Consider the following 27,941-nt stretch of genomic DNA (forward strand, 5'->3'; position numbering starts at 1 on the left):
CTGCATATATCCATCGAGACATCCTCTGATAACACCACTTACTTCAGCTCAAATCAATCGACGTCCGTTTGCCCGTAGACGAAGTTTAAGACATTTTAACCGTGTGGTGAGAAAGTATCGTGTCTATGTAGAGCATGTTATTCGGTTACTCAAACTTTTTAGAGTTGTTGGAACTTTATACAGACATCATAGGAATACTTTAATTAGGCTTGTTTGTTTGTGTGCAGCTTTTGCGGCCCGAAGAACCAATTTGTTTATTTAATTTTATATTGGGTTTATTTAATATTATATAGATAAAGGAAGATGTGATGTGAGTGCCAATGAGACAACTCTCCATCTAAGTAACAATTTAAAAAAAGTAAACCATTATAGGTCAATGTACGGCCTTCAACACAGAGCCTTGGCTCACACCGAACAACAAGCTATAAAGGGCCCCAAAATTACTAGTGTAAAACCATTCAAACGGGGAAACCAACGGTCTAATCTATATAAAATAGAAAAAAACGGAAAACGAGAAACAGTCACGTATAAATTACATAAACAAACGACATCTATATGTATGTGACTTTTTATATATGATTGATCCTTCTTACTATTGTATTTTATGCATTATAAAATATTTTCATCGGGACCAACCTGACTTAATTTATTCTTTCCTTGTATACGTGTTATACGATACGTCGATACGGATACGCCAGCAAATACTTGATTAATGCAAATGATCTAATAGGATTATTAAATCAATACTGTCAAAAGTACAAATTTGACGTGAACTGTGAAAAATTAAAAATATTGATGTAAGTAAGCTAATTTATTTAGTTTTTTTGTATAAGGGTTTTTCATCTAAAGTATAGAACCGGATTCAAACTAATTTGCCGATCATTATGATTTTAACACATTCACAACACATATTCTGGTAAGTGGAGTTTTTATTTTGTCTTTGCATTAATTAATATTTGTTTTTATTGAATCTTTTTCTCACATGTTAAAACGTTTACATGATATAACAGAGTAGCGAAATATACCAGTGGGACACTTTCACGACGGGTGCCACATGTAGAGCAGGATCTGCTTACCCTTCCGGTGCACTTGAGATCACCCCTAGTTTTTTGGTGGGGTTTGCGTTGTTTATTCTTTAGTTTTCTATGTTATGTCATGTGTGCTGTTGTTTGTTTGTCTTTTTCATTTTTAGCCATGGCGTTGTCAGTTTGTTTTAGATTTATGAGTTTGACTGTCCCTTTCGTATCTTTCGTCCCTCTTTCGCTTAAAGATCGAAATAAACTGACAACGACATGGCTAAAACAAAGGGGACAAACAGATAAATAATAGTACACAAGGCAGAAACTAGAGACTAAGCAAAATAAGATGAATAAGATACATGATTAACGGCGGCAAATTATTTCCAAAAATGACAGTTAGTTTTAAATTTGGTGCATCTTTTATCTTGCCTTATGTCAAAACATATACGATTGTCTTACATTACAAGATGTATTTGAAGATGACTAACTAAAAAAGTAAAATCACAAAATACTGAAAATCAAAACCTAAGATACAACGGTCCTACTATTCATAAATTGTTTGAACATAATATTTTGTCTATCTAATATCAAATTTATTTCAAATTATATTATAGAAATAACTTAATACCATATTTTATATTAGTATAGTTTGACCTTAAATGGTTATCAAAGGTAATAATTTGATACGCAAATCATCATCATATAGTATTTAAAAAAAACGGCCACATCTTCCAAAAAAAAAAATATACATACAAATACTTAAAAAGATGAATTGCAAAAAATACCAATCACAAAAGAAAATTCAAATCGGAAGGTCCTTTCACAAAGGGCAAACTCAAAAGCTGAAACACATCAAATTAAATGAAAAAGGTCATATTACTGACTTGGTACATGCGTTAATATGGTCAATAGTGTCATGAATTATATTCTTGTTCAGAACAGGGCAGTTTAAGACGAACATTAATGTATTAAGGATGCAAATATCACTTATATTGACATTAATAAAAGTATTTTAACATGTTTAAATATATTTCATTTACCAGTAACAAATATATATATTGATTATTTGTACTAAAGATAAATATTACATATAAACCGGTTTCAACGGATGTAAACGTCATTCACCGGAGACATTTGGTAGTAATCTATATTTAGCCAAAATAGATGAAACAATTTGTAATTTTTTGTATAGTAGTTTATGCTTGCTTTGACTCGAGCTTCTGTCTAGTTTGAATGTTCTCATTTCTTTATCTATACATATACATATTTTAATGGGTATGATCATGATGGATTTATAATAAAATACCTTTTAGTATTACTTAAAACTACTATTACATATAAGGTTAAGTAAAAAAAGCGAAATTGAATGTAACCGTCTTGTAATATTGCTGCACTAAAACACACATGAAACATAAGAAATACACGACATTCCTTAATGTTCCCTTAACATACTGTTTGTCTTATCGAACGCAATATTTAAAATATAAAGAAGTAGATCCGGTTATAGCTGATTTTGGCCTCAAATTTCGAGTTCATCTGATAAAATGGACAGTAAAATGTCTACTTCAGTCGATTAAAATAGTTTATGTGAAAGATTTGAACTGATTTTTATCACAAAAGACGCTCGAACGCAAGCTTAAATGTGACAAATCTGTAAAATGTGCCATAATATTCCACTTTTTGGATGTTTTTTGACAAAAATAAAAGTGGCCGCATCCATGTTAACTCTCAACCTTTATATATGATATGTTTTATCATCAAATACAACTTACATTTAAATATAAAGAATGACCACAAATGCAACCACTTCCATGTAATACGGAAACCGTCTAAAATGTAAATAAATGCTAAAATTGTGAAGATTTCAGTAATTTATCATGACTTAATGATGCTAGTAGCCGATAAATGTACATTGTATTGTAAAACCAGCCCATATTCTTGTAGCAGAAGTATTCTACTTTCTAATAAATATCTACAAATTTACATTTAAACAATTATGTAAAACTGCTATATTTTGGGGCTAAAAGAGGGTCTTACTGAACCTACACCTTTTCCTATAATATGTATAATAGCTTGACGAAAAACGGCAACTCTGCTCAGTAATGAATAGTCATTTCAAATTGTTCATTTATAAAAATAACTTTTCATCTTCAATTGAACAAATTGATAGACATACGTATCGAGCCGATATATAATCTCAACATGTTCCGTGAATTGTTTGTCTAAAATACTGTTTTATTCACATTTTGATTTCAGACTGCAACTTGAAATGGGTTGTGAAACATCATCACAGGTGGTAAGGTGTACTACAAAACTAGTATCTCAATAGATTATAAGTTATATTATCTAATTGCAACTGAAATCGTAAATAAAGCTTATCAAGGGTAGTTTAGTATGTAGCAGAAGTATTCTACTTTCTAATAAATATCTACAAATTTACATTTAAACAATTATGTAAAACTGCTATATTTTGGGGCTAAAAGAGGGTCTTACTGAACCTACACCTTTTCCTATAATATGTATAATCGCTTGACGAAAAACGGCAACTCTGCTCAGTAATGAATAGTCATTTCAAATTGTTCATTTATAAAAATAACTTTTCATCTTCAATTGAACAAATTGATAGACATACGTTTCGAGCCGATATATAATCTCAACATGTTCCGTGAATTGTTTGTCTAAAATACTGTTTTATTCACATTTTGATTTCAGACTGCAACTTGAAATGGGTTGTGAAACATCATCACAGGTGGTAAGGTGTACTACAAAACTAGTATAAGTTATATTATCTAATTGCAACTGAAATCGTAAATAAAGCTTATCAAGGGTAGTTTATTATGAATTTTTAAGAAACAAAACGAAATATCTAATGTGATTTCGTGGTTTATGTTTATGTTGTAAAAGTCACATAAAGGCGCCAAAGTAAGGATAACATCATCATATATTCAATTCACGAGCTGAATTAGACATTTCAAAACAACTGGGTAATATTTACAATTGATATTCTCGACAAAAATATATCATACAGTTCTTTCCGTATATATAAAAAAAGAAGATGTGGTATGATTGCCAATGAGACAACTATCCACAAAAGACCAAAATAACACAGACATTAACAACTATATGGTACCGTACGGCCTTCAACAATGAGTTTTTTTTTCGATACTTGTTGCTAAAAGAACTCAAGTTTGAAAAATCACGCACACGAAAATAACACATCCGATTGAACGTAGTTTTGTATTTATATCTGGAAATGATCAATTGAGTTTGTCTTTCTTAATGTAGGTTCATCCTGCAGTTATCGAACATGATAGACCCAGTGATAATGAACAACTAAAAAGCTGTTTGAAAAAGGCGCTAGGGGAGAAAAAGATTGCCCTACTTGAACTAGGCAACAGAGACAATGATTGGATAAAAGATGCTAAATGTAATGACAAACAAATCGTCATGGTTGACTGCAAAGCATTGTATGAAGAACAGGTATTACCATTTTTGTTTGGGTATTATTTCACTTTTTGTATACTTGTTTCTGTATTCTTATGTTTCTCTATCTCACGGAATCTTGAGTACTTTATCTACAACACACACACGCACACTTTTACAGGCATCAGTTCACCTTTTGTAATGACTTACTATTTGGAATTACACGATTGTATACACGTTAAACTTTTCAATAAGTGATGCTGTGGATTCATAATTATTCGTTGAATACCCAATTTTCGTGGATTTCGTGGGCACAGTTAAACCACGAAATTAAATGTTCATCGAATGATAATGATAGGTTTCTATGCAGACTTCAGCAAAACCTCGAAATTAAATATCCACGAATATGGAAGTTTTCCTAAAACCACGAAATTGGTACCCACAAAAATAAATGAATCCACAGTATATATTTTTTAAAACAAGAATATTTAAACTTTTAAAGTGAACAATCATTTACGAAATAAACGCAAACATTGGTCTGTTCCTCGAACGTAGATGTAAAACGTTATGAAAAAATACGAATTTAATTGAAAACAGGGAAGATGATCTTGTTATCTAAAAGTGTACCCTATTCCCATTACGAGTTACCTGTGGCATCACTATCACTTCCGATTGTAATGAAGTTATTATGTATTATTATAACTGTTTCTTTATTTCCTACAATGTATTTATTTCAGATGAAGAAACCAAAAACGAAACATATTCAACCAGATTTGTCTGACCAGGTCAGTATTTAATTTCAATGCAATAACGTCTCAATATGTGGAGAATATGTAAAAAAGAAGCTAAGCAAAATGATAATGATACATTTATACATGTTTTGTATATTGTTAAGATGATAGTACATTGTGAGTGAAGACAGTACATTGTTATTTTAATTCTTTTCGTTCAAAGGTGAAGTGTTTCCCTAGATTGGAACCCGGATTTTCTTTACCTTAATCGATTTATAAGTATTGAACAGAGGTGTACTACTGTTGCCCTTATTTATCATTATAAATAATGAATAGTTTTTGCTTTGAATCTAATCATTTTAGAAAAAAAAATATTAACAAAAGTTATTCAAACGAACCACTTGCATTATAAATGTTGAAATTGGCTGAGTATGCAAACAAATAAATAGTCTGTGTAAGATTGAAAGAACCAAACGACCTTATTTAAAAAAAAAATGAACGAAAAACAAATATGTACCACAGAAAAACAAACGACAACCACTGTATTACAGGTTCCTGAAGTTAATTATTCAACCGTTGATGCTATTCTAAACATTATGTAGAGGCTGATAAAGTTTATAACATAGATGCATGTACGAAATATATACGTTCAATCTTTTGTTCAGACTGTTCGTTCTTTGCATATTAAAATTGCAATACCAAATACATATTAATTCGTAGAATAAGAGAGAGAGAGGCAGTGGATACCAAAGGGATATCTGAATTGTCATGATCATAAGTTGAAAGCAAACTGGTAACGTTCAGGCGAAACATAATTAAAAAAGAACAAATAAAGAAACAACGCCAAAAAGAAAAAACAACAGTCTTCAACTTGTATAATTTTTTCACTAAATACTAAGCCAAAGTAACCCTCGAAAACGTTTGGGCGAAAAAGTAAACGCTTGTAGAATATATCAATCAATATAATGCCTTTTAAAGGTAATCAGTGGAGACAATTTGATTTTACAATAAAATAGCATCCTATTAATTAATGATAAAGTTGAGATTACGCATGTATACTTGTGACCATGAAGAGTAATCTGAAGTTGTGTTGCTGTTTTTTTAAAGTTAATATTGTCCACGAAAAACCAACACACAAGATTGGATAAAGGTATACTGTTGTTCCTTAGTCATAAATGTAACTATTATCTGATCAGTGAACTATATTTTATTGCATGGAATACACCATCTGTTTCAGGGCGATGTTGAAGATAGACTACAGAAATTACAAATGATAATTGGGAGTTCTCCATCCTTACAAATAGAGACGTTTGAAAACTGGGGAGAGACACAAGCTATTCAAGTTATTTCTTCCTCTCCAACTACAAAAGAGGAACTGAAGAAGTTAGTGTTAGCAGCATCTGAACAAGGATTGCGTGTAAGGTGTGCTGGAACTGGACACAGCTGGGCACCAATTTTTGCAGACAGCAAGCAATTACTTATCTATGTAAAAGATATGAAAAGCGACTACAAGGATGGATCAAGAATTAGAATATCTAATGCAAGTCGTTATATATAAAACAATATAATTCAAAATATTCTTATGTTTTATGTATATTACCTTACATTTCATTTGTGAATGCAGTGGCAAGAGAAACAATAATTATATATGATTACCTTAGCTGTATTTGGCATCACTTTCAGGAATTTTGGATTTCAATGCTCTTCAACTTCGTACTTTATTTGGCTTTTTTTTGTTTGTTTTTTTTTTGAACTTTTTTGGATTCGAGCGTCACTGATGAGTCTTTTATAGAGGAAACGCGCGTCTGGCGTATATATAAAATTTAGTCCTGGTATCTATGATGAGTTTATTTATACAATCTGGTCCGTGACACATCACTTCTCTGTTGGTCTCTTATTAGCAATTCAAAGTTCGGTTTCTTCTTGAGTGAAACAGCTTCAGAATAATGTGTCAAGATTATGTTTTCGTGTGGATGTATATCTTGTGAACTATAAGAATCTAAAATCTGGCGCAGCAGGTCAGACTAAGAAGATCTCAAACGCAAATTGCAACAAGACAAACATATTATACATACCAATATGACTTTACCATTACACAATGTCTTACATGTCTTATAATAACCAATTTTGATATGTTTTTTGATAGATTATATCATATGATCCTCTATATATGACGTTGAATTGTAGCGAAAAAAGCTTGAAGTGGACATCATGACCGGAGTGACGACTGGAGACTTTAAGACGTTCCAACTAAAAAACAAACTGCATATTCCTGCTAATGTAATTTTAGATGTTGTTCAGATGGTCAGTGTTGTAGCAACTGGTTGTCATGTGAGTTTTCATGTCAATATTAAGTTATAGTTGTGTTGATATTGCACCTTATCTTAAATGTAGACTTTTTATGATTAGTTTAACCATGCATTGCACTAATATATCTATAGTATATCATACACTTATAAGTTTAGGTCGTGTCTTTGTCAGACTGCGTTAATCGTCTTTACACGTGTTAATTATGAACTGATTGGTATGAAGTGAAATAATAAAGTCCGAACTCAAAGGTAAATTTAAATATATAAACTCTTTCTTGTCAAGTTTTAGTCTGAGAATCATCGTGTATTTAGCATGTTTAGTAGAAATTGGGATTTGTACTACATGTAGCTTTCAATATCTTCAATTAAATCCTTGAGTAAGTTGTGGTTTAGCTATGTACTGATTTGATTTGATTTGTGCGGCCCTTTTCAAATATGTGTTACAATTTGTTATTTTGTTTTTATGTTACAGCAGTTTGGACAGAGAAGGGGAGATTACGAATGTTAATGGCACAATTTCCGACTTAGTTGGTTGTCCCATACAAAGAACCTTTAATAATTTGATAGTTTTGTAAGGGTTTCTTCTATAGTTTGTTTTCTTATCTTCCTTACGTGAGGCAGGTGATATTCTTTATTTGACATTGTTAATCTCTTGGCTTTTAAAACTACCTTGTGTTGAGGGAGATTCTAAATTCTACTGCCTTACGATTTTCGTCATCTGTTTGAATCATTGCCCTTTTGTTAATCATGTTAATGGTGGGTACATATTTTACTGCCAATAATCACACTCCTCAATCATTTGTCTATTTTAAATAGTTAGAAAACCAGTCAAGGTACAAACTGCTCTTCACACAAATATTTCTTCAGTAATTATCGAGGGGGCCAAAATATTCTAACATCCAAAACCTATTATAAAATGATGAGCTTAAAAACCAAAACAGGATAAAAAGTATGCCCAAAGCCAGACAAGCAATCATAGTTATCCATGAGGGAGATATATTTTCTAACAGTAATATCTACATTTTGTATAAGTAAATTTCAATAACACAATCCTCATACATGTCATATTATCATGTCAATACAAAGCACTAACTGAATTCTTGAAAGCTGTGCACACTTGTTTCAATACTACTAGAGCAAAGTTTATTGTTTCTGACTACTATATTGACGAATTCAATTTATATGCATCTATATTTTCATTTTTACATACAGGGCGTAGGAAAGGATGCAAACACACCAAGTGACAATGTTGTGAAAATGCGCATAATCGGAAGTGACGGAAATCTACGCACCTATGCATCTGACGACAAAGAAATGATGAGGGCAATAAGTGCAAACTTTGGATGTTTTGGAGTAATATTTGATATGACAATAAAATTAATTCCCGAAGTTATCGTCAAAGTAGAAAATCGATACATGGATTTAGATGATTTATTTTTCAATGCAGAAAATATACAAAAATTATTTGAGGAAAACTGGTCAATTGAGATTTTTTGGTTTCCCTACAACTCACTGAGCTTGTTTGATTATAATCCAAAAAATGATGATGTTTGGATCCGCGTCATTAACAAAGAAACGAATAAAGTTAAAACTGCAACTGAAACCTACTACGACTGGAAAGAAGTGAAGGATTATCTTACACAAGAAGCCTTGGCGATCATGTCACCAATCATAGCAGGAAACCCTTCATTGACTCCATTGTACGCATGGTCAACGTTTGGTGCGATAAAGAACATCATTTACCCGAGCGGTACCCAATATCAGGAACTTCCACATGCTGTCCATTTTAGGTAATCTATATAGGTGAACCACGCTCATTACTCCAAGTATTTATGACCTTTGAACCTCGATATATGGTGTACTATTGATGCTTTTGACATTAAATAATACCAAAATAAAGTAAACATAAAAATGTAAACGTGAGTTTCACATGTTTTGTGTTTAAGCTCTTTTGAGTTGAATCTGAAATGAAATGTGTGGCACGAATTTCACATTAGATACATATGAAATAAACGTAAGCTAAATTTTCTTGTGTAGATGGTATGATACAACAATTTCCAAAATACAACTTAAATTAGTATGGTTCTATTGGATAGCTCTAGCTCTAGGTTTGTAAAGTGGTTTCGGAAACTTAGGGATTGACATACACTGTCCATAACAAACCAATATCAACAAATACATGTGTTGTTAATGGCAATTTCAGTTACACATGTTACAATCCATAGCATTAACTACAAACCTTTGGATTCTGAAACGACAAATTACTTTTAAACAATGCTGCAACACTTCAATATAAACAATTGTGTTCGCACCATGAGCAAACAAATACACGTACTAAAATATCAAATGGTTTTGAATAGAACACTTTTTTTACGATTTTTTTGGTTAAAAGTTCCAAGATTGGAATATAACATGGAAACTGATATAATTTTTCAATTTAATCATATCGTTTTTATCAAAATATAAGCAGATTTATGTTTGATTTTTATATGAATTTTAGACAATACATTGAGAAAGCTCCTGTATACAGTCCGTGTAACGTAAAAGTTAACAATACGAACGATGCCCGAACCATGTACGGACGATGCCCGAACGATGAACGTACGCTTCCCGAACGGTGTACGAATGCAAACGAAACGCTGACCGAACGTTGTACGGACGCTGAACGAATGATGTGCGAACGAAACCATGTACCATAAACCATACCATAAACGATAACATTAGCGCCCTTTTATCGTATATCGTATGGTTTTGCGTAAATCGTTTCATTTAGCGTATACAGTATCGTTTAGCGTACATCGTTTCGTTTAGCGTATATCGTATCGTTTAGCGTACATCGTTTCTTGGCGTGCAAAGTTTCGTTTAGCGTATATGTTATAAAATATAGAAAACATGAATTGTGTTCTGTTAAATCTTTTTATATAGGTGATAATATGCGTAAAATTTGGATCAATCAACATTTTTTTTCCAAATGAACAATTCAAGTTATTTTAGATGGAATTAATATAATGTTCTTTCAAAAATATATTCGGGGTCTTAAGGTTGACTTTTTGTTCAAAAAGATTATGGTATTATTGCGTAACAATTTTCATATTGGCTTAGTTATAGGTCCGAGGGTACCATATTGGCCTGAGGCGAAGCCGAAGGCCAATATGGCTGCCCGAGGACCTATAACTAAGCCAATATGAAAATTGTTACGCAATGATACCTTTATTAATTAACCAGTCCAATATGAACTCTAGCCTGGCCAATATGAAGATTGAAAATAGTGTGAAAATCTGACATTCAGGACTTCAATAGTAGTGATTTGAATATGTATCAATGAAAATTGAGGATTTTAATCAAAACAATAAAATAGTAACAATTTTATTAAATAATCAACAGTAAATAAACACAACAAGTAAAAAACATGTTTTTATCTAGTTTTCAGATTAAAGCTCTTGGCTGCAGTTTATAGTATTCTTTCTTTCCCCTGAGTATATGTTAATATTGAAAACACCACCTGTTATAGTTGCACCTGCAAACATGGCCATTGGGTTGTCATGTTTGTTAGCAGTTTGATTATTTGTATTTGATACATTTGCATTTAAATTATTATGAACTAATGTATTTGAGTTTGAAAGTTCACAAGGTTCCTCTGAATCTGATGTCGTCTGTAAATCTGAGTTCGGCAACATGACCTTAGATATTGTGTGAGAAGCTTGTTGCTGTTGTTCAATAGACGGTACTGAATAATGAGTTAAGGTACTAATGCCTTTCCAGCCTCCTAATTGAGCAACTTCATTGGCAGGTCTACCATTTTGAAGTAGTGTGGTAGCAAAAGTTTTACGTCCCGAATGATTAACCTTTCTTCCTTGAAGATCTCCTTTTTCTGCCATATTTTTTACCATTTTACCTAATTTATCTTTGCCTATGGTTTGGCGAGTGTACCATATTTCCTCATGTTTATTATCTAAAGGCCTCAAATAAAATCTATGTTCATCAGTTAATGTGTCTTGAGGTCTATGCCGTTTGTATTCCTTGTAAACATGAATAGGGCAATTACTTCCTCCTTCCCCGAAAATCTTTGGCGTAATATCCCGGAAATCCCTGCTTTTTGCTCCACTACGGGTTTTGGTGCTTCTTTCTGAAAAAAGTATGCTTATGTCAATATTTAAAGAAGAATTATCCTTCCTGTCTGTACAAAACTTTCACTTTTATATAACAAAAAACATGTATTGCATAGTAAATAAGATTTGTTTTGATAAATATAAAACAATGGTTAATATCCTTAAAAGCACAAATTACCAACTTTTGTCAGGACTGTTGTACATGTACATCCATTATCCACAGAAGTATATATTCTGTGATTTCTAAAAGATTTAAAATATCAACTATTTAAATGATGGAAATCATAACATAATCTCACCATTAAATTCCAAATACTCCTTTCCATCAGATGTAGCTTTTAACTTGACATCTCCCCATGTCATGTTAACATGGTCTTGTCGACCTCGTAGACCAAAGTATGTTGCATTATTTAAAAACACAGCATTCAGTAATGCATCAGGGTTTTCTGGAAAAAGAAAAAAAAAGAACTTAACTAAAATACATGTATCTTAATGTAAATATCCAACTTAAAATAGTATTTAAAGGACAAATACTGTATCAAAATGCAAAAGACCTCTGGAGACACTCTCATTGTTCAAGACCTTATGTGTATTTTAAACATTTTTTATTAGAACAACCATTTAATAATCAGGGATGGATAGAGGGCGACAAGGAAATAAAATAATTTGTTTGCCACAAGGTTAGAAAAATGTTTAATTAAAAGTTACTGACTGACACGCTGGAATACAACATTTTTTTTAAACTTACGTGTTCCAATAACGCCTTTCTCCCTCAAGATTTGGATTTCCTCAGTCGTCAAAGGTTCAGCTCTGTTTGGCTTACTGCCCTTGCCCAATGACTTTAATGCCTTTCGCTTCGCTTCTAATACCCGTCTTGTGTGGTTGAACTCAGGATCCTTTTTAATACTGAAACATTAAAGAAAAGATATGCATAATATCTGACATGTAATTTTTGTATGTACATGTTTTATACTTATAGCAAAGAGAAACCAAGGAATATTCATTGTACACAAGCTTAAGATCATCAAAACCACATTGACCCAGATGATATATATAGTTTTTACCAAAAAAAATGACACAAGGCTAAAATTAAAATATTGGCACTGAATATTCGAGTCATAATGCTTGACAGAATAATGCAAAGGCTATCATGCTATATCAAGACAAGGGAGTTACATGTCTCACAGATATCAAATAATCTACATGAAAATAATCGTACCTTATACTACGTTTTGAGTCCTTCAAATGTCTATCCAAGCTGTTGAACATAGAGGATAAAGAGTCAGGCTCATATTCGTCACCATTTTTCTTCAGGACTCCAAGAAAAAATCTTGATAACAGACTGTCCAAGTCTTTGGCAGGTATTTCCACTGAATCACGCATTTCTCCAACAGATATGAAAAAATCCAGCATCACTTTCAAGTCACTCTTTGTTTTAGTTTTTGTGTTCTTGTTAACACTTAAAGCTAGAAAAGAGTCAGTATCTTCATCAGTGACAGAGCGAAACCTCTTGCTACTCGAGCTATTTTCTTTGTCTGATTCGTCAATCTCATGATTCTGTGCATTTTCAATGTCCTGCAGAATTTCATTTGGGAAGTTGAAATTCGCTGAATCAACTTCTTCCAGAATCAAATTTCCTTCCCCATTGACATCCGCGAGATTTCTCTTGATGTACTCTGCCTCCCTATTAGATAAATCGTCGTAGTGAAAATAGTCTTCAACTAACGCATCCATCGCATCATCTATATTTTTTATAGAGCTATTGCTCCATCGTTTTGTTGTCATTTTCTCCTGTCAGACGACACTAGCCGTAGTTCTCTAGAGTTATCGGGATTTTAACCGATTAGTCTAGAGCTAATCGAATATGCTAATATTGGGCTTGCTAAACCCGGACCAATACGGAAAAATCCGTATTGGCCAATACGGAAAAATCCGTATTGGCCTTATAGGACAAAATTATGGATTTGGCAGTTTTACTCGTATTTAGTCAAATAAGCTCCAGTTAATTAATAATGTTAAATATTATTTATGTATTCTCTTTTATACATGTAGCATGTATTTTAAAATCGACTGAATAGTAGTTTTATCTATATGTCGTAATTAAACCATTTTTTTTGTATATAGATTTTTTTATTCAATTTAAAATCAGACGAAAAAAAAACAAATATTCGAGAAATTTCAAATAAAAAGAATTACTCATTATCTGCCTCATCAACTCCAAACATAAATCCCTACCAATGTACAAACGATTCTGTATTATTTTACCTATAAATGCACTTGACTTTTAACAATCATCAACAATTGTCCGGCAAAAAACTAGACCATTTCCCTCTATTCTTGAATTTTCTTATACCATTTTTCTCTGTTCTTTATTTTGCCCGTTATACTCTTATCTAATTTTGTATTTTTTTTCTCTGTATTTTCCTGTATTTATACCTCCTTAATTCGGAGCAACCCACCCTAAATATACATATGATACACACGGTATATAGGTCATCGCTTGTGCCGAAATACACATGTTTGCATAACACAGGATGCCCTTGTTCATAATGCTTCGTTTTGTAACTTCATTGGAGTGTACAAGCGTTGACCGAAGTACATTTTGTAAGAAGCACATGCGCTTCATTCTTAAAACGTGCTCACGGTCAACGCTTTTACAACCCTATGAAGTTACAAAAAGAAGCATTCAATACTTATAAATACATTTTTTAGCTAGGACTATGAAAACACGATTTTTATCAAGTTTTTATTTAATTTACCTGTGCACTCTATTGTGGGACCTCGTGTCATTTTATTGTGTAATGAAATTGATTAAGGAATAACGCAAGATTGCAGTGTAGCCAATCAGAATGACGTATTATAATGAAACATACATCTTATGTTATTATAACATTGTAAATGTCCTCCTAATGATACATCTAATAGTTGCCACTGGACATTAAACAGCTAGCTAACTATAAATTCATCCGTCATATTCTTAGTTTTGTTAAAATGTGAAAATCAAACAACATGATGATACAATAACTATTGCAGATTTTCACTAGGGAAATAATGGGAAATAATTTTAAACAAAACCACTCAATCACATCCCTACGGCACAAATTAAAGTCTAGCCTTTTCACATTAAAATACGTTATTTTCATCTATTTTAAACTATTCTAAATAATTTTAAACAATTTCAAATCAAACACTCATTTTTCTTATTTGCCATAAAAAAAACAACAACAAGTGAAACTGTGAGCTACTGCTCACTGATGATACCCCCGCCGCAAGTGGATAATATTAATAGTGTAAAAATATGCAAGTGTTCGGTAAACAGGAAGTTGTCGAGTGATGAATCTGAAAACGCATCACACGGTATAGCTGACTTATATAAATCCTGAAACCAAATTTCAGAAATCCTTGTATTGTAGTTCCTGAGAAAAATGTGACGAAAATTTTCAACTTGGCTATCATGTGTAAAATCAAACAAGTGTTCGGTAAACAGGAAGTTGTCAAGTGATCAATCTGAAAACGCATCACACGGTATAGCTGACTTAGATAAACCCTGAAAGCAAATTTCAGAAATCCTTGTATTGTAGTTCCTGAGAAAAATGCGACGAAAAATATTCATGGGACGGACGGACTGACTGACGGACTGACGGAAGGACAGACGGAGGTAAAACAGTATACCCCCCTTTTTTAAAGCGGGAGTATAGTTATTTTCATTTCTTATTTCAAACAGATCGATTGTTTTTCAATGGTCAGTGCCTGTCAGCATTTATAAAACCGTGTTTGCCAGAAAGAAATAGAACAGGAAAATAACAATGTCTTAGAAATACTTCGAGGCCCTACATGTATTTTCTAATTTCTGTTGTAATGTGGTGTAATGTAAAGTGGTAATTCCTGAATACTGATTTGTACCCATTAAGCATCTGGGGTTAATAACAAATCTATGGTAGTCTCTTTTTCTTTACTCGCAAAGAATTCACCTAAATCAGGTTTTTATGAAAATTGCTCATTGCTGGCGAATGTTAAACATTGATCTCTAGGTTTTCAATTGTTTAGTTGTTAGGTTACTGTCTGATCTCGCAAACCTGACATTTTATGGTCATTATTGTTTGCATCCAATTGCACCAATGCCTTAAAAAGATATAAACGCGACACCGTACGAGAGTCGGTATTTTACATAAACTATTAGAATTTGTTTTCTTTAACGAAAACGAAATACGTAACCACTTTTCGCAATTCGCTTTGCGGTTATTGTGCTTGTCTTTTGACAAAATATAGCCTTGTTTCAAAAACAAAACGTATAAGAGTAATATATAAAACTGAACTAGAGTGAAGAGTTGGGAAGTAGGAATTCCGAATTTTAATTGAATGTTCTAAATCTTGAAAGTTAGTGTATTTCTGATATATGATTGTACAGACTCAAAAATGTCTTTGTTTTGCTGAAATGAAAGGTCACCGTCACCAGCCAATAAAAGCAAAACGGATATAGTAGATCTTTCTAATTTTGAAACCAATATTTTTCTTGCTTCGTTGATAAAAGGGCACTTAAAAAATAGTGAATACTATCCTCAACAGGATGACCACAGCTGATTGCGGAATTGGGTTTAATATTGATAAGGTTTAAATCTGCATTTGAATAACATGAATAACTGCACGTGACCATATTTCTCAACTGTACTGGTATTATACTGATAACCGTAACTGGAATTACGACTATCCCAATGTGGCGACGGTAGTTATATGTTAAATCTTTACAGCGATTTTTCTCAAATGTAGCATGTTTTTGTCAATAGTCACTCAGCTGCAAGGTTTTCCTATACCATTACATCATATTTGAATCGTAACGGTGCACTGGAATTGTCTAAGCGCTTTGAAAATTCCCGTTGAAAAATTCTGCCAAGATCTGTTACAGAATAAGGTTGTCAAAGTTGAGAAAAACACTTGGTACTTTTATATACTTTGTGGAATGATATAATATAATTTTCGTCAGAACTCAAAGATTCTTCGATATGTCCCATTGTCTTCTGAATATTTTTTTAAGATGAATAATTTAAAATTTGTATGCCAAACATTTAAAATTTTACTCGGCGTTTATAAATAGCATTGCAAGTACAACATCTTATAAACGATAATCATTGATAAAATTAATGTAAATGAGCCACTCTTTCTCGGGTTGAGATGGAATATGTTCGTTATTTGATTTAACGAGTTTAACAATCGAAACCCCTGAAATATCGTCTTATGACAAGCACGAAAATTAAATGGCGAAACTGAACTTCCAACAGCGGACATTGATTTCTAATTATACAATATTCTTTCAATGAATGTTTTAAATGCAATGTAGAACTTATCAATTAAGACATTTCTTATCCCTTTTAAGATATGAAGTCACATGCACGAAGAAGTTTGTCTTACGTATGAAAATTGAAAAAAGGCATGACAGGAGTTAAGAGAAAAAAGACAGTATGGCCATCTTGACAAAAAGAAAAGTCATGATGACTTTATGAAAAACAAGTCAGGATACATTAATAACTGAAAGAAAGGCTGGACAGAATAGAATGTAAAATAAAAAAAGCAGGACTACATTTACATTGAGATTACATTGAAAGATAAATGCAGGACAACATTTTTCATCCTAGCCACAACTCCCCCACCCCTACCCTGTGAAAATTAATGGTATCTCCCTAGTGCTGATTTCGACAACGAGCTTTAATTGTAACCGCATAGAAATAGTCAATTGTAAGTCGGTGTGACTCTATTCACCACCAACACATAACCACAAGCTGAGTGGGGAGACTTTCCTGCTATAAGACGTCTAGAACTATTTTCGACCTTGTCGTCTTGTTTTTTTAAATTACGTCATTGATGATCTGATCACTACAACTTTTTAACAAAATATTCGTTCCCGTGAAAACTAAGATTTGTTTAACTTTCAAATTTTATCGTGGTCTCTTCTCAGGATATAGCGGCTATCTGTATGTTGGTTTTACAGCTAATTTCCTAATGCATGTAAAGCGAGACTTTGGTTAGCTTGCTTGCTTAGTTTGTATATTTTACAATTGTAATTGGGATAATTTCCAATCAAATTTAAATATAATATATACAGATTAAAATATGCCTCTATATAGTTTGAAGATGTCAATGTTATTTACAAAGCTTGAATTCATGTTTATACAAACAGAGCAAGCAAGCCTATCAAAGTTTTACTCTACAAGCATTAGGAAATTAGCTGTAAAGTCGACAAGATAACAGGTTAATGTATTCAAGTGAATTTAAGATTTGTTGCAATTCTAAAGTACAATGGTTAAATCAATCTTATCTTTTATGTGCCACATGGGCATCCCTATAAAGTAAGACAATCCATGCGTGACCCATGGCATTAGATATTATGCATGTCAGTGGATATTTTCTTTGTGAAGCTAGCACTAATAACCTATATTATTTACGTGTCTGAAATAATTTGAAAAGTTAATTTAAACTCTTGAACAGACCATTAATGAACGTCGTTTATGTGAATTCGGGATTTACACGTATTAAAAACTCTTTACTTTTCGGGATTCGAGGAAAATAATATTAAGCAAACACTGCTGAGGAACACAAATAAAAAAATAATTCTGTATCATAAATTTATTTTGTCACGTAATATTTGCAACTCTTAAAACCAGCTGATATTTTTTTCATTTCTTCATGTTGAATAACCTCAGTCATACTGTCCTAACAAATGGGGATACATGTATACACGACTTCCCAAATTTAATCTAAAATTCAACTACGTTACCCTTTACTTTTAATATTGAAACAATACAAGATATAATTATTTTTTTTTTATCAAATTCGAATACTGGGCGCTATCTGAAGTCTGTTCATAGGATATCAGTTCTAATATAGGCGTGGCAATCCATCACTTTTATCCAATCAACTGTAAAGATTGACGTGCAATTGTGTCTATGTCAAGTTAGATAAATATATTCATATTTCTGGACGTACATATGTCAGGGTTAAGCCTATTTCATTCGATAGTAGTAGATGAAAAAAAAGGATTTTCTTGATATTCTACCTATAACTGAAAAAATTGGCATTAAATCGTAGAGGCAGTCCCACTTTATGTGAAGAATAGAACATATTGAGCTTTTTTGGATTTTCTTCTGTCCACTGAAAATATATATAACTTCCGGACTAGCAAACACCTGTAGTTGTAGTTGTAGGCAACCCAGTTACTAATCTTCCTGCGTCCAACTAAACGACATGTTCCAGATTGTTGGAATCTTGTTGAGTACAGTCATCCCATAACTCACGTGCATATTACATAATTGGTCTTATAAGTGTTAAGTTTATGCGAATAAGATAATTCCTAGTCAATACATATTTCATTTTTTTTTAGAAATTTAATCTTGTGCTTTGAAACGTTTTCTATATTGTATAGAGTTTACCATTGGAATCAAAAGTAATACAAATGTTTATGACAGGAGACAATTCTACTACTTGATTTTGAAGTTCTATTTTAATATCATCTGGAGAAGAATTACAGGAGAATAGCATAGTAATTGTCTTGTTCCGATTAAAATCAATAACCCAATCCTTAGACCATGCTAAAATTTGTTCTAAATCGCTATTTAAGAAATTCGCTATTGTGTTAGGACTAGTACTTGAATAAGAAATGGATTTTTCATCAGCACACAATCGAGTTAGACTTATCAAATTACCAGCTATGTCATATACATGAATAAGGAATAGTAGGGAACCTAATACAGAGCCTTGTGGAACTCCTGCATTAGTATTCTCAAAAGGCAAATATGAACTTGAAACAGAAACGCATTTTGTATATTTGAAATATAACTAATTAAGTGAGTAAATACATTTTTAAATACAAGTTTTTTTCAAATACTTTGCCCACTGCTGATAATAATAAGATTGGTCTAAAATTGGAAATCAGTGATTTGTACCCGGTTTTGAAAATAAATATATGCTCAAAGTCAACTCATTTTAAAAAATGTTTTGAAAATAAAATGGTTAAATGCATTTTTTTTTGTTTTACATAAAGCGCAAATAAATTTACATCATGTTACATTATGAGATCAAAATATCTTAAATACCCCAGTCCAGAGATACCGTGTATATTCGACTGAATATACCATATCGAGAATTTTACATTCATACTTGTTACGTCACAAGATCTGTGCCCAGGTAAAAAGATCCAGCAGGTGGTGTATATTCTAAAGTGTTTATCGCCTTCCATTATACATGCTGACGATGACATTTAGCTTAAGGGCCATTTTGTTTTCGCAAAGAAAAACAAAATTAAACAATTTTATATATATAATATTCTGTTGAAAAATCATTTTTAAAATTAAAGGTAAACAGATTTATGCATAACGTCTTCGCAATTTCTTGTTCAGATCCATGGACACCGATGTCAGAATGAATAAGAAAACACTAAATTCTTAAACAATATATATAATCTTTACTTTGACTTAAATCTATATATAATCAGAGATCGATTTATAAACTTTATGCTTGAAATAATTAACCCACACAGAGCGATAGGACAGACAGAAAAATGCTCCGGAAAAAGGACTGTTTGCAAGTCATTTTGAAAGAAAAACTAAATTATTTTATTTTTGATATACTAATGATAATGTTTCTTTTTGACATCACTATATTTTATTGATTATTCAATATATGTATATGGTATACGGCATTTATATACATGTACATGCATAATAATAATCCCTTAGATATATTTTAGTTGATTGATTGTCAGTTGCTTAATGTCCAGTGTAAACTATTTCAAACATTTTTATGAAGAAAAGAGTTTCTGATTCCTAGGAAGATTATATGAAATATTTTGCACAATGTAATTTAAAGTATTATTTCCTTGTTTCAAATGAAAAAAAAAAATATATTAATTTTTTTTCATATTTAAAAAAAACATGGATTTGTTTTGTGCTTAATAGAATTTACTACGACCAATTAAATTGTATTTACAATGAGGTTTATATTTAGGTGTGTGCCAAATAGGGAAACAATATACTAGTAAGTTGGTGACCATTTAGATTTCGTTTAGATAACACACGTCTTCAAATTTAATAGTTTAAAATAAAATTTTGGGGAGTTAAAAATTGAAAAGTGAAACGATAAATGTATATACAAACCTATTCTATCACTTTTCTCTGAGCAAAGTCTTAAGGGAAATATATATTGAAACTGTAGGAGATCATAGTGGGTTTAACAACAACAAGACAGCAATCAAACAACAAAAACACATAAGGACAGCTAGTGGGCAACATTTATAGTGTTCATCAATAGATAGGTGTATACACAACATGCCCATTTCTAAATCATCCCTTATTTCTTTATCATTGTGAATAATTTATCCCGGAAAATAGAATACATGTACTACATGTCTTTGATTTAACAGAATAAATGATAAAATATCTGACATAAAAACGTGATTCTCAATATAATTTAAAAATTGAGGAGAAAGCATGAATAAGAAAGTTATACAATTTAAAGAATACCAATCTTAAAGTTTTACTACTAAGAGGTATATTGTCCCCCTTCTTTTAACCTACAAGAAAACTTCCTGAGAGCCGATGATTAAATATCCACCTTATTTTTCGTATATAATATTAATATGGCGTCAAGTGTTTAAAAAGTTATCAAATCGGTATGCACGTTAAATAAATATTAAAAATGTCAAATAAATAAATAAATGCTTAAAAAATGATGCAATTATGTTATCAATCTAAAAATATTAATCATGAAAAAATAAATATATATTCATATATTAAATGACTGAAGCAATTAAAATTCTTAAGGATATTGTTTCAATATTGCCGAAAACTGAGACTACTATAACAGTTACTGTTATACATGTAGTAGTCTCAGCCGAAAACAATACGTAATATTGATAATATAAGCAAGTGAGACAAACCAATCAAAAAGTTATTGTTTGGGATTATTCATGGTTGACTAGTTCTATATTAACCAATGACACGTGTCCTAATTTTTAGCGAATAGGGACAGAAAAAGTATTAAACAAAAATAACCGGTTTTTAAAAACTATATTTTCAAAATGCATTGCATAATTTAAACAGCTTTAAAGTGTTTAATTTTATTTTATGTTTGTGCGTATACGAAAAATTAATAGCAAGTTAAACTTCAATGTTCATGACTTACGAGTATTATATTTCTTGTGAAATTGATAGATGAGCAGTTTTTTACAAATACCGAACAAAAGAATATAGCGTAATCGTCAAGTAATGGACAAGCAACCCAACGAGAAAAATAAAATTTAAGAAACATCTATATGTACATGTATATCTAGTTTTGAGTTAGAGAAATCATTCAATGCCATATGATTCTATTCAGATTTGTGCGTTTTTCGATTTACGAATAAGTCAATATGATAAAAAAAAGTAATTGAAGCCAAACAAAAAAAAAGATACATGAAATAACGTAATAACATAAGTTTTCAAATACATACCTAGGTGCATTTTATAAAACAACATTTGAACTTATTATTACCATTTTTTTTTCAATTGTAATTTTATGTTTATGTATATTTAATGTTACCCGATATGGAGTTCTTCTAAAAATAAAAATCACTTGAATGAGTATACTGGTGTATATCACACGTGCTATCTACATGTACAATATACGGAAATGACACGACTGGGTATTGTAAAATTACTGAAGGAATATTAATGTCAGGCATATATCCCCGGGCGAAGAATTTACTGGTTTGTCAAAACGGTTAGGTGTAATTTGTCATATTGTAAAGGTTTGAATCGCGCTCATCTCATCTTTTTTTTATAATATGAATTGCGCCAATAAATGGAACTTAACACATTCCCCATTTCCATTCTCGATTTTATTAATTGTGTCATATTTACCTCGAAACGATTAGCCTATTTACACGTACATGTAACATTAGAATACTGACTTCAACTGTTAAATAACTTTATAATTACTAAAATTACTAAAATTTGAAATTATGTACTTTAAGAAAGTCTCCTTCCGTATGCCATGTTTGTAATGTCAATTCTATCATTCCTTCAGGTCCTTAGTGCACTATTTTGTTCTAAGTGCAACAAGGAGGCCCTAAATTTGCGGTATTTCTACTTGTACCTGTAATACCGGAAAGGACCTCCTCGGTGCACTAAGAACAAACATTTGAAAACAAGTATATAATATTTGCGCAATTAAATGGTTGTTTTATTGGCGCAAATGAATGCTGCAGTTTTTACAATAAAGTGATGTGTCATATTTACCTCGAAACGATTAGCCTATTTACACGTACATGTAACATTAGAATACTGACTTCAACTGTTAAATAACTTTATAATTACTAAAATTTATAAAATTTGAAATTATGTACTTTAAGAAAGTCTCCTTCCGTATGCCATGTTTTTAATGTACATTCTATCATTCATTCAGGTCCTTAGTGCACTATTTTGTTCTAAGTGCACTAAGGAGGCCCTAAATTTGCGGTATTTCTACTTGTACCTGTAATACCGGAAAGGACCTCCTCGGTGCACTAAGAACAAACATTTGAAAACAAGTCTATAATATTTGCGCAATTAAATGGTTGTTTTATTGGCGCAAATGAATGCTGCAGTTTTTACAATAAAGTGATGCAAAAAAAAAAGAATTGGCGTAAATAAGTTGTGGCGCAAATTAATTCTTTTTTAGCGAAACTGGATATCGGCCATCAAAACATTGTGTGTACACAAATCAAACAGTATTCATCTTTTACGCAGTCTAGCCGGAGAATAAAAGTTTTTGTAATTTGTGTAGGATTTTAATTTTAGAATGTACGAACAAGTAAGAAGATCGTTAGAAACCTTGAGTGAATCGGAAAATGAGCAACGATGAAAGGGAAAAGTTTGTTGCGTCGATAAAAATTTTCAGTATAGATGCATGTGATAATTGTAAAATTTCAAGTCTTTAAATAACATCCATTTGTAGAACTGAATATTTCGGTCCTTCAAATATGTGTAAGATAATAAAAAAAAATATTTTACTTAGTCTCTTTCATAGAAATACTATAGATTTGTATTTGATCGTCGATTGCAAACATAACGTCCAGTGACAAATATTTCATGTATTCGTACAAAGAACAAATCAACTTCTTTTAGAATACAATTGATTGGTTATTTAAGGTAAATAATTTGCGACGTTTTAACACCGACAGCAGGAATCACAAGCGACGCTGGTTCCATAGATATCTTCAACGAATTTGTATATATCCCTTGCAGTTTTCGGTTTATATCAGACTCTGACATTGAGGAGAACAAATACCATGGATGTGTGTGTTTTTTTTTTAATACATTTAGATATAAAACGTGTACTACATATAAAGCCTCGTTTATAGAACATTATATATAATTTATTGTGTCAAGGAAATATTTGGATCAGAGAAATATTTGGCGGAGGAGAGAGAGAGAGACATAGAGAGACTTATATCGCGGTATTTGGTCTAATGTTATTAATGTCAAAATGTGATGGGAGGAAACGTTTCCCCTTCGTTTTATATATATTCCATAATGATATTAGTTAGAGATTTAATCCAATCCAAACTGATAATTGTTGTTTTTTATCCCGCATCTTTTTATATTAAATCATTTTAACTCAAAACTATAATAATTGAAATAACTTTCTGGAATAAAACCCTAACATACGCGTATATAAAACGCTTAACAAAACGATATACCATACGATTGATGAAACGCTAAACGATATCACATATCATACGATAAACGAAACGCTAAACGCTAAACCATACCATATACCATACGACAAATGAAACTATTAACGATACCATGAACCATACGTTATACAAAACCCTCAAATGACATTTACCATACGATGAACGAACGATGAACGAACGCTGACCGAACGTTGTACGGACGCTATACGAATGATGTACGAACGATGACCGAACTCTATACGAACGATTACCGAACGCTGTACGTACGATTCCCGAACGAAAAAAGTGTTAACTTTTACGTTACAGGGACTGTATGACATGGAATTTGCCTTCGATTTAAAGGGAGATTTTCATAGACTATTGAAGATAATTCAAGTAGTTGTGAGCAAAGTAGATCATTACGAGGAAAAAGACGAGTATCCATTGAACATTGCTTTGGAAATGCGCATGATGGGTTATAGGTAAATCTAAAAATAAACAAAAACTAAGATACCAGACGTATAATTTTGTGATGCGCCGTTCGTCTACATAATACTTATAAGTGAGGCTCGAATCAGGTTACTTGAAATCTAATACAAGACAAATTCTATGAAATTATGTTATATCAACACATAGGGCTTCAAAACGAAACTTCACTGGCTGTGCCATAAAACTATAATTATTTCATATTTACATGTACTCAATTATGCTATCAAACACAAAAGCAAACGAAATATACGATGTATGTCAATATGTTTCATTGCTATACACGTATTATTGCTGCTTTATTCGTATGTAAATATGATAATCAAACTAATTAGTGGTCACATTGAGTTTACTCAGACCTTTCCTCGTATTTATTAGATATTGTTATACTGTTCTTTTACAGTAATTTGATGTGGATGCATATACGAATTTGTCAACACATTTGGATTCATAAGTTTTTTTCATCAATCTTAGATTTTCCTTTTGAATGATCATAAATGAATGAGAACCATCCTCTGAAAAAAAGCATGTTGAGCAAAGCATCACAATATTATGATAAAAGTTCTATGATGTATGCGTTTTGATTGTAGTTTAGATAAAAATCTAATCGGCATTTTCAGTGATACTCTTCTGTGTCCCGGTATAATTGGAAATCCTGCTTATGGCGGATCTGGTCACGTGGTGTATATAGAAATTTTAAGTGTCGTCGACACAAAAGGATGGGAAAAATTTTGTATTGATGTAGCAAAAGAATGGATGGCTTTAGATGGTGTTCCACATCTAGCTAAGCAATGGGATTTTATTCCCGGTGTCGAGGACCATATTAACAAAGTATGAAAGAAAACGTCCGTTTATAATACTTTTTATCATTACTTTTATAGAGGTATTGATTTCAAAATGTAAGCTTTTTCAAATATATTTTCATGTTCAAACTAGAAAGTTAAACAAATGAGACCAAAAAATGCAACGACTGGATTCATTGTAAAAATTTAATGAAATATCTAGCACTTAACATGTTGCACGTTCAATACTTTAACAACCTTATAAAACTACATAAATAGGAATGCAATTATTCTAATTACATACAGTGACGTTCGTTTTGCTATGTATTGATATGTCAGAAAGCATGTCCTGCCTGAAATGTTCAGTTTTATAAGGAAATAAAATATAATATTGAATTGCATCTAGATGGTTATCAGCTAAATGAGAAATTGTTTTTTTATTTAAAATACTTGTAACGTTATTTTTTTTTATTGTTGTTGTTTGTTACCATACGACTACAATATATTATTTTCTAAATCAAAGATCAGTCAAATTAGATAACTATCATGTTTTGAATTTTTTCTCAATGAAGACTACATGAAATGCAACATTAACCTAGAGGAGTGGAACTATTGCCAATGATACAGCTATCCACTTTTCAAGTGATATGATTATATATAGCTAATTATATATCACCGCTGAACTAAGGGGAAAATCTTATATCTGACAGCACATTAGTCATTAAGGATACCGACATACAAAATGTGAAACAATTAAAAGAACAAAATAAATTGAAAACTATGCAATTTACGAAAAATAAATATAAATCTATGACAAACACTGAATGACAGGCTCCTCGTTTAAAAGAAATAAGAGGAATATGGCGGATTTAGATAATTTTTCAACTCAGGACCTACTATTGGTGTAACAAAACAAAGAAGGGCAAACATAGTTCTTAAGATACGAAACACAAAACATAATACAACACAAAGCACTAACATAAAAGTCCTCGCAGTTATTGATTGCTATTTCAAAGCCTTCTACAGATAACATACACATATGTACTCCCAGACTAAAGTATCAATGTTATAAACACATGAAACTTTCTTAGACATAATTCATTTATAAAATATCTTATATTCAACCGTTTGTAGTTAACAAAATTAAAACGGACATTGAACATCTACGTTATCTCGGTATGGGACATTTCTTAAAAGGTGACCCTTTGTTATGAAGCAAATCCTTCATATAAGACCGGATTTTGCAGAAAAAATGAATCGAATACAAATTTAAATTGATAGAACAGTCAGTTTTTCTACCGGAGCTTCATGATTCCATCTTGATACTCTGGCTCCCCTTATTAATTTAGTGCTGAAAGTGGAGTAGTTATCAATCAATCAATTATTAGTGTTGTACAATCTTTCAGCATATGGGACAACATATCGACGCATTCAAGGAACAACTGACGAAGTCTGGCGCTGATCCAAATGGAATGTTTCTCAATAAAAGCATCCGAAAACTATTACGATTATAACATGATGACAAAATCTTTCGGAATAAGCAAGTTGTGATATCTGTGAAGTATCCGTGCAATTACAGTAGCTTAGATTGTGTTTGTTATTATGAATACATTCATGAGTAAATGATAAAAAAAAGAATTTTCATTTCGGAAAGTTATCTGTTGAGACGTTTACGCTTTATAGAGGTGACTGAATAGCATGTTTTACTTAAGCAGTTTTATAATGTATAATGGGTTATTAATATAAACACATTTCGAAAAATAATCAATATAGTTTTAATTTGATCAAATGAATTTTCTAATTCATGCGGCAAATGTCTGTATAAGAGAGCTACTACCCTGTTTGCTTTGTTAAATTTCAGTTCTCTTAAATTTAATAGTTATAAAAGTTAAAATAACAAAAAAAAACTGAACTTCGAGGAAAATCAAAAACGAAAAGTCAATAATCAATTGGCAAAATCAATAGCTCAAACACATCAAACGACTGAATAATAACTGTCATATTTCTGACTTAGTACAGGCATTTCGTTATATTTTATCAATAAGACATTAACATAGATATTTGGCACACTTGCTTTTATTAAAACTATACTAAAGCCTTAATTGATCCTCTAACCAATCACAGCAGGTCCGAGAGCACAATTGTCGTCCCTTGATTTTAGTTGTCCACGATTGTAGTCCCTAGTGTGGACAGTGTATCACTTTTCAATTTTGTTTATACCCCTTCCAAATGTATTTCTTCATGTTTAATGCCTCAAATAGTAAGTCAAGGGATAAAATGACACTGTCAAAAAATGGGGTGATGATTTCGAAAGTAAAGTAGTAATTTGTTTCAGTTGAAAAAGGTTAAAAATTAGCACTTCGGAAGCTGTCAAAAGTTTCAAAACCCCCTTAACATAAA

At 31.7% G+C, this 27,941-nt stretch overlaps 3 protein-coding genes across 3 annotated transcripts; 1 reads left to right on the top strand and 2 right to left on the bottom strand.

Moving 5' to 3' along the window:
- Positions 1-670: 670 nt before the first annotated feature.
- Positions 671-27,302, top strand: LOC139503215 (L-gulonolactone oxidase-like). The gene is made up of 10 exons (XM_071292977.1): positions 671-797; positions 3,732-3,771; positions 4,305-4,499; positions 5,180-5,227; positions 6,411-6,713; positions 7,361-7,504; positions 8,695-9,285; positions 24,601-24,755; positions 25,380-25,590; positions 26,948-27,302. Exons 2-7 carry the CDS (start codon positions 3,745-3,747, stop codon positions 9,274-9,276), a joined length of 1,299 nt encoding a protein of 432 aa, XP_071149078.1. The 5' UTR covers positions 671-797; positions 3,732-3,744; the 3' UTR covers positions 9,277-9,285; positions 24,601-24,755; positions 25,380-25,590; positions 26,948-27,302.
- LOC139503216 (uncharacterized) lies at positions 10,801-12,811 on the bottom strand. Its single transcript, XM_071292978.1, has 3 exons — positions 12,340-12,811; positions 11,891-12,037; positions 10,801-11,608 (listed from the first exon to the last, which is right to left on the bottom strand). Exons 2-3 carry the CDS (start codon positions 11,952-11,954, stop codon positions 10,914-10,916), a joined length of 759 nt encoding a protein of 252 aa, XP_071149079.1. The 5' UTR covers positions 11,955-12,037; positions 12,340-12,811; the 3' UTR covers positions 10,801-10,913.
- Positions 12,296-13,376, bottom strand: LOC139503953 (uncharacterized). Its single transcript, XM_071293996.1, has 2 exons — positions 12,811-13,376; positions 12,296-12,497 (listed from the first exon to the last, which is right to left on the bottom strand). Exons 1-2 carry the CDS (start codon positions 13,374-13,376, stop codon positions 12,296-12,298), a joined length of 768 nt encoding a protein of 255 aa, XP_071150097.1.
- Positions 27,303-27,941: the final 639 nt, after the last annotated feature.

This window comes from Mytilus edulis, chromosome 14 (genome assembly GCF_963676685.1).
Source record: "Mytilus edulis chromosome 14, xbMytEdul2.2, whole genome shotgun sequence".
In the NCBI taxonomy this organism is placed as follows: domain Eukaryota; kingdom Metazoa; phylum Mollusca; class Bivalvia; order Mytilida; family Mytilidae; genus Mytilus; species Mytilus edulis.

Bases quoted from the DNA above. Each gene is read 5' to 3' on its own strand.
- LOC139503215 (XM_071292977.1), top strand. From the start codon at position 3,745: ATGGGTTGTGAAACATCATCACAGGTG. The intron at 5,228-6,410 runs GTCAGTATTTAA...CATCTGTTTCAG, and splicing joins AACCAGATTTGTCTGACCAG to GGCGATGTTGAAGATAGACT. The intron at 6,714-7,360 runs GCAAGTCGTTAT...GTTGAATTGTAG, and splicing joins CAAGAATTAGAATATCTAAT to CGAAAAAAGCTTGAAGTGGA.
- LOC139503216 (XM_071292978.1), bottom strand. From the start codon at position 11,954: ATGACATGGGGAGATGTCAAGTTAAAAGCTACATCTGATGGAAAGGAG. The intron at 11,609-11,890 runs GTGAGATTATGT...TACTTTTTTCAG, and splicing joins GGAGTATTTGGAATTTAATG to AAAGAAGCACCAAAACCCGT.
- LOC139503953 (XM_071293996.1), bottom strand. From the start codon at position 13,376: ATGACAACAAAACGATGGAGCAATAGCTCTATAAAAAATATAGATGAT. The intron at 12,498-12,810 runs GTACGATTATTT...TTAATGTTTCAG, and splicing joins GACTCAAAACGTAGTATAAG to TATTAAAAAGGATCCTGAGT.